At 50.1% G+C, this 13,923-nt stretch overlaps 1 protein-coding gene across 8 annotated transcripts in view; it reads right to left on the minus strand.

Moving 5' to 3' along the window:
• Trpm2 (transient receptor potential cation channel subfamily M member 2) overlaps window positions 1-13,923 on the minus strand; it is a 46,169-nt gene that overhangs the window by 31,298 nt on the left and 948 nt on the right. For 3 of the 8 annotated variants that reach the window (XM_087898327.1, XM_087898319.1, XM_087898325.1), the window contains exons 2-8: window positions 12,949-13,537; window positions 12,643-12,873; window positions 11,792-11,880; window positions 6,064-6,232; window positions 3,475-3,655; window positions 2,045-2,211; window positions 568-748 (exon numbers count right to left, since the gene is read on the minus strand). In XM_087898327.1, coding sequence (XP_087754453.1) covers window positions 568-748; window positions 2,045-2,211; window positions 3,475-3,655; window positions 6,064-6,232; window positions 11,792-11,880; window positions 12,643-12,798 — 943 coding nt within the window. In that variant the 5' untranslated portion in view covers window positions 12,799-12,873; window positions 12,949-13,537. The remainder of the gene's footprint in view (window positions 1-567; window positions 749-2,044; window positions 2,212-3,474; window positions 3,656-6,063; window positions 6,233-11,791; window positions 11,881-12,642; window positions 12,874-12,948; window positions 13,538-13,923) is intronic. The other 5 variants (XM_087898323.1, XM_087898321.1, XM_087898324.1 and 2 more) reach the window with 5 other exon arrangements.

A 13,923-nucleotide genomic window follows, 5' to 3' on the forward strand; every position in this document is an offset into this window, starting at 1 on the left:
CTACACAGGCACCATATATACTTGGGAACTTAATGGACATGCAAGTTCTATGCCACCCAGACCTGGAGGAGGTGATGTTAGGGTGGGGGTGGTCAGACCCCACTGGGGACCCTGACTCAGGAAACCCTAGGAAGCTTGAAATCTGCTACCCAGAGTCATCCCAAACAACCCAGGTGCTGAGCTGGAACCCTCTCCATGCTCCCTGGGCTCTCTCCTCATCTCACACACGAGGTACTCCACCTCCCCACAAGCAACTGAGGTCAAGCTATGGGTTCTGGATGCCGTCTTCTCATTTCCCAGCCTGAAACTGTCTCTAGTTGAAAATGTCAACTGTTCTATTAACTGACAGCAAACAGACAAGCCCACACTGACACATTTCCACTGATTAAGGCCGCAAGAGAAAACAGGTCCCCAAGGGCCCCATGAAGAAGCAGACAGGGACCCAGGAAACCAATGCGGGTGTGATGCGATCTCACCTCCACGTACAATGCAGCCAGCAATGGCTCTGATACAGGAAGTCTCAGTTCTCTCTGCCCCAAACGCCCCCAGAAGCACGCTCATGTGTACCTCCTCTTTCCTTTGTTTGCTCTGATATGAACTTCTCCAGTTTCGTCCTTAGCGGAATCTCCACACCATACTGGCCATGGGTCCCATCATCCACCAGGATGAAGTGGGAGTGGTTGGGGTCTAGGCAGGTCAGATTCCCTTGGCCTTCCTCATCCAGCATGTACTCAGCGGGGAAGCCTCCCTGCAGATGACCAAGGGAGACTCACACAGGTTGGTAAAAAGTCATACCCGTATTCTGGAAATGGGAGGTCTAATAGCTTGGATAATGTCCCCCTAAAGATACCAAGTCCTAAGACCAAGAATCTGCTTGTGGCCCCTTATTTGGAGAAAGGGCCTTTGCAGCTGTGATGTTAAGAATCTAACCAGGAGAAAATCAACCCGAATTATCTGTAACTTCCAGAATCACCAGATGTTAAAAGGACAGGAAGGGTCCGCATAAGAGTCCCAGAATAGTATAACTTCATCTTCACTGGGGCCGAGTGGTGGTATCTGTGCAGTGGGAGAGTGACATCTAACTGTAGGTGAATAAGTGAATTGCTTTCTGCCACCAGGTGTCTGATCATGCTTTATGAGACCCCAGGAGACTAATCTGCTGGACTGGACACCTTGTCTACTGTCCACAGAGAATGGAACAGTGGAACAACCAGAAGGTTCTCAACTCAGAACTCCCCCAGCCTCCCTTAGACCCAGTCTTACACCATAAAATGGATGTGCAAAACAGAACAGTTGGCCCATCCTGCCCAGGGAGACACTCCATGATTCTGACACAAAAGAAAGATCAAGACTGCACCCTGGGCCAGGCACACTCATCAGCAGTGACAGGAACCTTCTCTAGCCACAGACTATGTTGTCCCCAGATTTCCTTGATGGTGAATGAAATGTCTGTGTCCTCAATAGTACAGAGTCAAATGTCTTTAGAAAATCCCCCTTAGTAAACCAAGTTATCCAACTCAAGTCTCCATTCTTCAGTAGCTGCTGAGTCAAGCTCTGGGTATAGCATTAAAGGGTAGCCCAACTTGCTGCTGACTGCCAGAAACCACAGCTCTGTGGAATTCTAGGCTGGAGGCCTCTGAGCATAGAGGTTCAAAGCTAAAAGCTCAAACTTTGTGGTCAGAAAGCTGGCTCAATCTAACTCCCATTCTTGCTTGACTGTGTGGTCCTAGTCGGTCACTCCCTTTCCTTGAAGCCCATTGCTTATCCACATGACTCTTGAGATGTACCTCGACCTGGTAATAACCAGCATGTGGATCCCTCCTGTGATCTTATGGATGTCCATGTTAGCCACCCACCCTGCTCACTGTGTCCGAGGTATTACATTACCTAAGTCAGACCCGTGCCCTGCAGCACCACATCCTTCCCCGACACTTACACTGACACCCAGCAAGCTCCCTGCAGTCTTTGTAGAGAGTTGGGCTCCTCTCCCTCTGCTCCCAGCCTTCCTCCTCTGACCCAGGCTCACTCTGGACTGGCTACTCACCGTGGGGTGGACCAGCCCCTCTCGGTTGTGGATGGTGCCCCATGTGGCTACGCCAATAGTGATGACGTCTCCTTCTTTACAACTGCTGCTCAGGCTGAAGTCCCGGACGGCCTCACCCACCTGCTTCATCACACCCGTGTGGGACCCTCCAGTGATGATCCAGGCCCCTGGGGAAAGAGACGGGCCATGCCTCTAGGCTCCAATATGCCTCTTGTCAAGCCAGTAGTGACACCCAGAGTCCCACTGTGCTCCTGACATGGGACCTCATCAAGTACACTGGCAGATATGTCTCTAAAGCAGGATTAAGGGGGAGATACTGTATTGTGACACTATCTTCCTGATGCCTTTCTGAGACCTGAGCTCCCCACATTGCAAAGATGACAGTAGGAAAGACCCCCCCCCCAATCTCTCTGCAGGCCTCTCATGCCCCTCTGCCTTCTCTCTGTTCCGGGCTGAGGAGCACACAGGATCTGAAGGACCTGTTGCTTTCCACCTTCCTCTCAGTATCTGAGACCTGAGAATGGTAGATAATGTCCACGCTCCCCATTCCTTGGCCCTACTCCTAACAGATGACTATATGCCTAAAGCCACGTGGCTTACGGTGGCCCCTACAGGAGACACACCTACTGTCACTGTCTCCCCTACCCTCAGGGGTGCATTGCATGCTGGCCAGGGTAAGAATGTCAGGGCTGAGTGAATTGGTTCTACCTATAGAGCAGCAAGTGACAAGTGGGATCTGCTGGTCCTGCCTGAGCCCTAAAGAGAGGGCATGTGGGCAGAGCTCTCATTGCTGCTTCATGAGCCAAGATCCATCTGCTGTTGCTTGGGTGGTGAGCTCACTGCACACTGCTGGCCAGACCTTTGAAATGAGTGCCTCAAAGACTCGTGTGATGTGGACATTAAAATAAAATAAAATCTAGGGTCTGGAGAGACAGTAGTACTTATGAGTACTGGCTGCTGTTTCAGAGAACCTAAGTTCTGATCCTAGAACCCATGTCAGGAGGCTCACAACCACCAATAACTAACTCCAGCTCCAGGGGATCCAATGTCATCATCAGTCTTCCACAGGCATCTGAGCACAGGTAACATTCACACACACACACACACACACACACACACACACACACACACACACGCAGATACACAGGCATTAAGTAAAATGAAATCTTTTTTTTTTTTTTAACTTAGCCCATTAGCACACGGCAGTGGCCATGCGACTATAAATGTCAGGGAAATGAGTAGTGTGAGCTGAGAGGCAGCTGAGCATCAAGGGAAGGGCTGCCTGTAGATGAGGGACCCAAGGAATCTGACCCAGGCCTGGATGTAAACTCAGCTACCCCCAAGAGTTTCCAGTACCCATAACATTGATCCCCAAAGCTATCCTTCATCCTGAGCTATACTCATGGCCTGGGCGGGGCCTAAGCACTCACCTGTGGTTTGGGCCACCTTGACCAGGCCTCTCCGGAAGATGCTCTTCAGTCTCAGCTTCATGTTAAAGTTCTTGGCTCCACCAGTCACCGAGATGAGGAGGTTAGGGACATCCAGGCCCCAGTGCTGGGTCATGAGTTGGTAGATGACACTGGAGGGCGTGTCCTGGGAGACCCGGACATACTGCAGGGGAATCATGGGCTGGTGAGAACACCTTGCAGGAGACACAGCAAGGGAACCTTACAAGGCACAAGGACACTGCACAGGGGATAGTGAGGTCACCCGCCAGGAGACAGTGAAGGAACCCTGAGAGAATGGCTTCAGCCTTCACACTCAACACAGACTGAGGTCACCTGTGCCCTGCCTGCTCAGCCTGGGGCTGGACACCTTGAATTCACACCCAGGAAGAAAAGTAGCCAGCAGTGTATAGTCAAGACATAGGTTGTAAGAAGAAAGAGGAGCTGAGGCCCAAGTACAGAGGCTCCCTAGGTAAATCTAGAAGATTCTTTACAAAACCCCTAGCTCCAGCTCCCTCTCCCATACTTCCTCTTTCCTCATCCTCTTTGCTTAGGGAGCACCTCAGACCACCCCCCACAAACACCATCCTTTGCTACCCCCTGCACTGGCTCCTCCATGTGGTTTGACCTCTCCCCCATCTGCTTCCTGTTCTCCTCACACTCCCGGTGTTGGCTGCCCTCTGCTAGCCCCTGACCTGCTACTGACTTTTCTGGGTTTGGCCCTGCTCTGTGTACACATTGTCTGCCCCTGGGTAGGGTGGGGGGATGGAAGGTGGCAGCCCCCTGGCTTCACACTCCAGAACACCCTAAGCTCATGATGGATTTCGTGTGTTTGCATGCGTGCACTTGTATATGTGTGTGTGCATGCATGTATTTGTGTGTGCCTGTGTGCCTGTGTGCATATGTATTTGCTTGTATCCATGAGTATGTGTATTTGTGTGTGTGCACACATGCATGTGTATATGTGCATGCATGTGTGTGCTTGCATGTGTGCAGGCATGTATATGTGTGTATGTGTGTGCATGTACACATATGTATGCATGTTTTTGTGTGTGCATACATATTTGTGTGCATGCATATGTGTGTGCATGAGTGCATGCATGTGTGCGCATGTGCGTGTGTGTGCATGCTCTGGGGATGGAATCCAGAGACCCATGTATGCCAGACAAGCACTGCTGCCCACATCCCACCATGGACTTTTCCACTCTAGCTAAATCAACTGTCTAAGGAGATTCAGTTTGACTAGGATCCACCTGAGGGACCCATAATGGGCAGGATGATGGACAATGTGAAATCCAAAGGGACATTAGAAACCTCTAGAGCAGGCAGATCACAGCATAACAACAAAGAATCTAATTGATACCACAGTGGCTGCTTCCTGCCAGCCCTCACTGCGTTTGTTCTCACAAGGCTGAGCCGGTGTCCAGGACCATCCTCTCATGGCCTTTCCCTTTGGACTGTAAACCACATGATGTCCGGAAGGAAAGGGGCTAAGGATCCACATTGTGGGTGCTGTAGTTTAAATATGAAATGTTCCCCCACAGGCGCATGTATTTGCACATCTAATCTTTAGTTGGAGGGAGGAGATGCTGTGGAACCTTTAGGAGGTGGCATCTGTCTGGGGGAAGTGGATTGCTAGTCACTGGGGAGCAAGATTTGGTGAAGACAGCCCGGCTTTCCTCCTCATCTCTCATCTCTCTCTCTCTCTCTCTCTCTGTGTCTCTTGGTTCACCAAGATGCAACCAGCAACCCCCACCCCACGGCTTCAAGCACCTGGAACTCCACTATAATGGACTGCATCTCTTCACACCGTAAGCCGGAATCAATCCTTACTCCAGAAACCGCCTTTGTCATGGGACAAGAAAGTAGTGGTGGGGACACACACACACACACACACACACACACACCCAGGGAGGGATTCACTGCGGTCAGGACATACCTTATTATTCTCCTTAACAAGTGTAAGAACCCCCACCACTAACTGTCCCTGGCTCGGGACTCTCCCTGTCATTGCCCTTGGAGAAGCAGCTGGAGCCAGGAGGCTGTCAGGTTAGGAACCTGGACTGGGGATCAGCTGGTTTCAAACCCACCGTGGCTCTGCCTATCACACCTTTGAGCTAGAGATGAGACCTCTCCACCCCACTCTTCCTGACCTGAGACCAGATGACAGGACATCCTCCTGCACCTGTGTCACCTCCTGCCCAGGGTACAGCCACCTGCAGGGACTCCTGCCTCCGCTTCCCACGTGGGGCTTCACCCTCCCCCTCCCTTCCCTTGCCACTATTCAGAAGCCAACCACGTCTGTGCTAGGTCCTGAGTTGTTCTTCTCCTTCTCCTAGACCCAGATGGACAATGAGCCCATACCTCCCTTAGGATGTCCTCCCTTAGGGCTCCTCCTTCTGCTTACAGGCCTCTCGTTTGCCTGAAGAGTGCACACCACCCCATGCCGTTCCTCGGTGGATAGTGGGTTCCACACACCGAGATGCCTACTCTCATTCTCTCCCCTCCCTCCAGGAAATCTGCTACAGGGTCACAGGGACCAACGTGGTGAAGAATGACTATAATGGAACCCACCTTTCCCGCTTTCTGACTCAGGCCTGTGAAGACGATGTCGCCAAAGGCATCTGTAGGCATCTCGTGGACATGCTTCTTGGGGTCCCATTCCTTGCCCTGAAAGGTGTGAGACTTGATGGCGGCCTCCAAGTGCTGCTCACGGGTGTAGCCACATTCACACACTACCTTCCTGTGAAGACACCAAGATGATCACGGGAATGAAATGCCTCTGCCGCTCTCTACAGTGACATCAGGGGACCCAGAGGAGAGCCAGGACACTCATCCCACTCAGCAGGGACAAGACACCCTGCCTGAGTGTCAAGGGGACCATGTAGGCAGTGAGTATGAGGCATTCTTGCCCCTCCACCCCAGGCAGGTGGCATCAGCCAGGAACCAAACAAGGACAGCCAGTGAGTGGCCTTGGCCTTTGAACTTTTCCCATGTGGCAATAACGAGACGCTGCCCCTCCCTCCTTCAGACAGGGTCAGAGCCAGCTAAAATACAGAAGCCAGAAAAATCATTAGTCACACCAAGCAAGTCAGTCACGCCAGACACTCTCACCAGGATGGGCCAGGTGCGGGAGTCATCTGGGGAGGACTTTGCAGCAACCAGGTTAAAAATGCTCCGACGAGCGACTAAAAATACCCTGAACTCAAAGTGCAGCTTCTAGAGAGACAGAGTACAGCAACTGGAAATCTCGGCGCTGCAAAAGGGTAATGACCAAGAGGGAGAAAATAAGCCAAAATAGAATCACAGCAACACAGAACCATGGGGACCAGCAGGCAGAGTCCCCGGAGAGAAAGAAAAGTCAAGCAAGCCTACAAAGCCACGTGAAGAAATAATGTCCTGGGCTGGAGAGATGGCTCAGAGGTTAAGAGCTTTGCCTGCTCTTCCAAAGGTCCTGAGTTCAATTCCCAGCAACCACATGGTAGCTCACCGCCATCTGTAGTGAGATCTGGTGCCCTCTTCTGGGCTGCAGGCATACACGCAGACAGAATATTGTATACATAATAAATAAATAATTAAAAAAAAATGTCCTAACTTTTCTGTTGACCCAGCCTCAGCCAACCAGGTTATGTCTCTGTGGATCAAAACACCAAAGATCTGCGTGGAGCAACCAAGGGCTCAGGGCATTCGAGTTCAAGAGCGGTACAGACAAAGTCCTTCTCATTTCTGTTACTAAAGCCAGTAAACCATGAGGTGATGTTCACAATTAGCTTAAGGAAATACAGGCACAGCGAGGCGATATGCCTGGTGTTATGTCTGTTCATCTCTGGTTATATGATGAGAACCAAGAATATTCCTTCCAGGCCTTTGCCTTTCCCACAGAGATAATGTGGACGTGCCACGGGGATTCCCTGCACATCCTCGTTTCCAAGCGCATTCACTGATCATGGTTCGCGCAATTCTTTCTAGAAGGCCACCTTGTGGGGGAGAACATTCTGCATGCTGCCCCACCCACAGTTCAGAGGAAGTTCACGGTTTTTTTTTAACACGGGTTCTCACAGCTTCCCGTGTGTGCTTTCAAAATAAACAAACAATCACATAAACCTACAGGTCCAAACATCTGAGTGAGCGTCAAGCAGTGTGAACCCAGAGCAACACAGGCTAAGTGATGACATCATCAAACTTCCAAAACCAAAGGAGAAAAAAAGCTGGACAGTAGTAAGGCCACAATGGCGCCTGCCGATTTCTCTCCCCAGCAAGCTTCTTGTTTCTGTTGTTGTTCTAATCCATATGAGTATTTTGCCTGCCTGTGTGCCTGGTGCTCAAATAGGCCAGAAGAAGGCCTCAGATTCCCTGGAACTGGAGATAGAAACAGAGATGAGCTCCTATGTGGGTCCTGGGAATTGAACCCTGGTCCTTTGAAAGAGCAGCTAGTGCTCTTCACTGCTGAGCCGTCTCTCCAGCCTCACAGAGATCCGCCTGCCTCTGCCTCCCAAGTGCTGGGGTTCAAGGCGTGTGCCACCACACCCAGGTTAAGAACAACATGCTTTTTATCAGAAGCCATGGAAGCCATAAAAGAAAAAGTTCAGTGCTGAAAGATTAAAAAAACTACAACCCAGAATTCTATAGCCAGCAAAACTTCCCATTGGGGATGAAGAAGTCAAGGAATGCTCTTAGCTAAACTCCATTAAGGAGGTTTGTCAACAGTAGAATAAGTCCAAAGAATGGCTAAAGGGGGTGGGGGTGTAGCTCAGTTGGCAGGGGCTTCCTAGCATGCTGAAAGGCACCCCTGCAACCCAAGTATTCAGGAGGTAGAGCTAGAGGCAAGAAGATTAGTTCAAGTTCAAGGTCACCTTCAGCTACATAGGGAGTTCAAGGCCAACCTGGGCTACATGAAACCCTCTTTTTAAAAACAACTTTTAAAGGAAGTTATCTAAACAGAAGTGAAAGGACAAAGACATTCTGAGCATTGGGGAGGAAGACGGAACAATAGAAAGAGTGAAAATGTGAGTAAATACATTTTATTTCTCTTGAGTTTTAAAATAATGTTTGATTGCTGAACTGGGTCAAACATGGTATTCTAGACAATTGTAAGTGAGGAGTAAAAGGAGGTGTTTCTACACACTCCTGTAACTCTCAGCCTACCAACACTTGCGGATTGTAACACATTTTGTTATGTAACTTCAATAACCACAGCTATCACAAAGAAGCTGAACCGAAACAGAAAGAAAAGAGAAAAAAATAAAATGGTGGGTTTAAGCTCTCAAGCAGCAATAATTATATTAAGTGTAAGTGGTCTATATATACCCATTTATTGGAGGAGATCGCTTTTTGGTTCCCGGCTGCTCAGCCCCGAAACAACCACACAGAAACTGTATTAATTAAATCACTGCTTGGCCCATTAGCTCTAACTTTTTATTGGCTAACTCTTACATAGTAATTTAACCCATTTCTATTGACCTGAGTATCACCACGTGGCAGTGTCTTACTGGCAAAGTTTCGGCAGTCTGACCCTGGAGGCAACTCCATTGCTTCTCTCTGACTCCACCCTTCTTTCTGCCAGCATTCAGCTTAGTTTTCCCTGCCTAGCTAAATTCTGCCCTGCTGTAGGTCTAAAGCAGTTTCCTTATTCATTAATGGTAATCACAGCACACAGCGGGGAATCCCACATCACCCATTGAAAAACAGAGACTACAACAGGCACCATCACTTGGAAGGCTAAGGCAGGCAGATAGATCTGTAGGCCAGTCTGGTCTACAGAGAAAGACAGACAGACAGATGGGATTAAAGAACAAAACAAACAAGCAAAAATCAGGACCTGGTTATTATCTACAAAGTCACACCTCAAGTATATACAATTAGAGAATTGCTCAACAGTGAAAGAGTTGGTGTGGAAACATGAATGGCGCTCAAAGGCTACGTGTCAAAGGGCACAGGCCCCCACTGTGTGGTGCCATGTGTATGTAGTGACACAGACCTGGAGGTGTATGACTCCATTCCTATGACTTTCTCCAACTGACAAATGGAAATGTATATGAAGATTGGAGTACTGGTTACTAGAAGGTGAGAATGGGTCGGGGGTGACTACATAGGGCCGTCTCTGTGGGAGCCGAGCTGTGTGCATTCTGGGTGCGTGGTTATATGTGTTACACCTGAGATGAGAGGACACGGGGCGCCCTCTGACCAAGGCTGAGCTCTCGGTTTTGACACAGCACCATTATACGGAAGAGAGCTATTGGGACAAGGGGGCTGGCACATCTTTTCTTTAAATCTGTAATCATTTCCAGATTAGAAATCAAATACATACCGTAGAAGCCCAGAACGAAAGAAAAGAGGCAAGCATCACATACTGAGTCCTACAGAAGATGAGATATGGCTGAGGCAAAGGTCGTATCCAAACCTGGGCTGAGAACAGGACTCCTACTGACCAGGTCTATCCTACTGCTATGATACTTGCTGAACATTGGTGTTCCTTCTGGTTTGCAACTAGGTGGCCACGGGATTGGCAGTACATACAGACTCTGTGGTGGTTTGAATGAGAATGGCCATGGGCTCATATATTTGAATCCTTGGTTCCCAGATGGTGGAACTATTCAGGAAGGATTAAGAATCCCACACTTTTCCTCTCTCTCTCTCTCTCTCTCTCTCTCTCTCTCTCTCTCTCTCTCTCTCTCCCCTCACGGTTGTTGTCTAAACATGGAAGCTCTCAGCTACTGCTCTAGCACCATGTCTGCCACCTGCTGCCATGCTCCCCAACATGATGATCACACACTTACCCTCTGAAACTGCAAACAAGCCCCAATTAACTGCTTTTATAAAATATATTGCCTTGGTCATGATGTCTCTTCATGGAAATAAACAGCAGATAAGACAGAGTCTCTCTCACTTCTAGGGCAGAGGCCCAGCACAGGCAACTGGAGAAGGTAATACCTATTACAGCCACGACCCTCCACTTTAAGAACCACCATGTAGAGCTCTCAACTCTCAATGAGCATGTGGGATGGCCTTGGGGACCCCCAAACTCACATAGACCGCATTGACTGAGGCGGCGTTTACTTTCTCTCTAAGACCCACCTAGCCTCAGGGAGGGAAGCTAAGTACCCAGCTTCTGAGCAAAGCCAGTATGTGGGAGGCACACGGAGCTGTGCCCTGTGCCTTTACCCCTGGGGTGTAAAGAGGGCTGTTCTTTCCACATGGAGCCCCTGGTCCCTTTCTGTGTTGGTCGGTCCCTCAGTGTCCATAGATAATGGATTCTAGGCTCCGCAGATACAGAAATCCCAGGACACTCAAATCCCTCTCATGAGTCATAGCATTTGCATGGAATACATAGTCATGCTCCTATTTTGCAGTGTGGAGCCCCAGGAGACATCACATCACTTTCAGAACGACTGAAAAGAAGTCTGTGTGGTTTTTAGGACAGACATGGTTTTGCTCTGTTATTTTTCAGGGAACTTTGCTGGAAACTGATTGCTTCCTGGGTACAGTAGCGTTCCTGGTGTGAAGCTATAAGCTACAGTGGGGGTGACCCAGGTGTGGAATCCAGGAAGACTACACTGCAGAGGTGGTACCTGCCATTGGCCTTGAGGAGTGAGGAGGAGGTCTCCACGAGAAAAGGAAAAGAGTAGGTGGTTGAAGGGGGCTACAACATAGATCATCACCCAGTTCCGTCTCAGGGACCCCCGCCTCAGAGAGCAGTATCTAAGAGTGCTGCAGTCCCTCTGACTGGCCCCACCTGCAGGCGGTCCCACCTGGAGAACAACAATATCCAGCTGCCTGGAGCGACCGCTAACACCTCCATCCTGGTCTCAGAGACCATAGTCTCACTGTGGGCTAAGTGACGGGAGAGAAGGTGACCCAGAGACCCTGCAGCAGCAGAACCCTCTGACGCTGCTTTTAAGGACATTTGGTCTGTGGACTGCCCCTAGGTCCCTACAGTTCCTGGATCCCTGACTCTTTGGAAACCAAGAAGCTCCACAGACATGTCATGGAGCCCTGGCCTGCTGGGCTTGATCTGAATGCACAGCCACAGCGAGACTCTGTACAGGTCACCCTCGGCTATAGGCCAACCTCTTTGCAAAGCACATCCCAGGCCCCCAAAGAATTCTTAGGGATGTGAAGGAGATGGACTGGGCATGTTCTCCAAGTGTCTCCTGAGATGGGATGGGGAGATTCTCAGCCTGGCATGAATCCCAGATGCCCCTTTGCTGGCCCTGGTTGAGGCCGCATAAGCGGGTCTGATCAGCCATGCTCACCGTACCAGGAGAAATGGCTCAGAGACCTTCATCAAAGCCATGCCACTTACCCCGCATCGGAGAGCTTGGAACTTTCCACGAAATACACACATTCCTTCTTCTTGATGTTTTCAGGAATCCATGAGCTGAGGTTTTCTTGCTGGGAGTCAAAAAGAACATGTTGACATTATAAAGTCCCCAGGCCTCCCTTAGACACCTCTCTGTCCCCTGACCAGCTTCCATTGAGGGACCCGAAGCCACCTTAAAACTTAAAAGCACCCTTGCTTGAGTTCTGGGTGTGTACTCAGAAGACAGGGATGAGACTATGCAAACATTTTCTTTTGGGGATACTTTGTGCTCAGCACTTTACAGCTTGCTTTCCTTGGGAATTGTATAATATGAATAGAAAATCTGGGGTGAAAACCTGGCTGGTACCCGGTACCTGGCTTTGAAGCCACCCTCTCGCCTGCCTGAGCACAAACTCAAATGCACTTTCAACATGATTACTCAAGGGTTTTTGGTGACACTGGCCTGGGGCCTGATGTGATGCCCCTGGACTCCGCAGAAAGACAGGAACTAAAGTTATTGCACAATTGAGAAAGAGAAGTGAGGGTTTCTTCCGTTATCTGGCACGGGGCCTCAGTGTCTGCCTGGCCATTTCTCAAGCAGTGGAGAAGGGGACACGGCTGTAGCTGGGCAATATTCAGTAAGCAATCTGGCTGGTGTCGTATCACATCCCTGGCTCTCCTCTCCCAAAGGGCATTTCTGGGTTGGAGGCCCTGAGGTGGGTAGACCCAGGTAAGAAATGAGCCTACCTTATGGTCACTGACTGCCTTGACTAGCCCAGGGTAACCTAACCAGCGGTGACCGCTGGGCTGCTTCTGTGGCCCATGATGTAACAAATCAGCCAATGGAAGCCTACCTTCTCAAGGAAGGGGCACAGAAGCCTCCTGCTCTTGGAAAGGCTGCTATTGCTTCGCCGGAGATTGGGGACCATGCCCAGATCGGTGGCCCTCCTGGCCTCCATCCCAAAGCCTTCCTCTTGCTCAGCACCCGTTCTCCGGTCTAAGGACTCCATCGTTCACAGTTCTAGATTCACCCCCAGAGAGAGATTTCTAGATGTCTTCAGGGAAGTCTTTTCTCATTTACGAGGCTGGGGGTGAGAGAGAGGTATTGAAATGCATCCGAAAGAGGAAGGTCAGGCTGTAGTTCTTAGAGGAACACCCACCTCTTTCCTCTGTGGTCTTCATCTATTTCCCCCTGTCGGGCTGGACATCTCTCCACGCTTCCAGAGTTCTAGCGCCTTGGGCAGTCTACAAACACATATGCAGATGAGGGCCCTCGGAGTCCAATCCTAATGGCTGCAATCTCAGGTGTCTCCATAGCTCGGCCATTCACCAGCTCCCCGAATGAGCGCCCAGATCAGAAGAGGGAGACGACCTCCTGTGGCCACCACACGCCCTGGTGTGTGCCCTGTGGCTTCATCTCGTGATTACAGAACTCAGTTGGCTTCTTTCATTTTCCAAAAGGAAAACAAAAGCCTTTGCTGCCCACAAAGTAGGTTTTGGGAAGTACCATACTGCTACATCCTGAGAAGTCAGCTGTTCAAGACAGTCATCCTGTTGATGCAAACCCTTCCTCCCTGGCTCTGCTTGGCTGAGGCTACAAAAAGCTGCCAGGTTTTCTCAGGGAAATCCGTGGTGGTGCACACCTTTAATCCCAGCACTTGGAAGGCAGAGGCAAGTCAGTCTCTGAGTTCAAGGCCAGCCTGGTCTGCAAATCTAGTTCCAGGACAGCCAGGACTACACAGAGAAACCCTGTCTCAAAAGAAAAAAAAAAGTATTTAGTCCTGTGGGCTTCCTGAAATGTATCCCCTAACTCCCCTAATGTTGTTCTGTGATGATAATCACCCCTCATTCCACTGCTCCAGCAGGCATAGAAGAAGGGTTGCCAAGGGGCAAAAACCAACCCACACCTCAGCCTCTCCCTGCGCCGAACATCTCTTCTCCAACACCAGGTCCCCAAGCTGTTTCTCTGCCCAGTTGCTGGTCAGCACTCCTTCCCCAGGGCTCTTAGGGCTGAACTGTGGCTACAGTTGCTTCAAGCAGATGCTCTGGCCCCTTGATCTGCCATCCTCTCCCCACCCCACCTCATTTTGTCACTAGTAGAGACAGAAAAGGACTCAGAAGTGTTTGGGGGGGTG

Source organism: Myodes glareolus, chromosome 18 (assembly GCF_982192425.1).
Source record: "Myodes glareolus chromosome 18, mMyoGla1.1, whole genome shotgun sequence".
In the NCBI taxonomy this organism is placed as follows: domain Eukaryota; kingdom Metazoa; phylum Chordata; class Mammalia; order Rodentia; family Cricetidae; genus Myodes; species Myodes glareolus.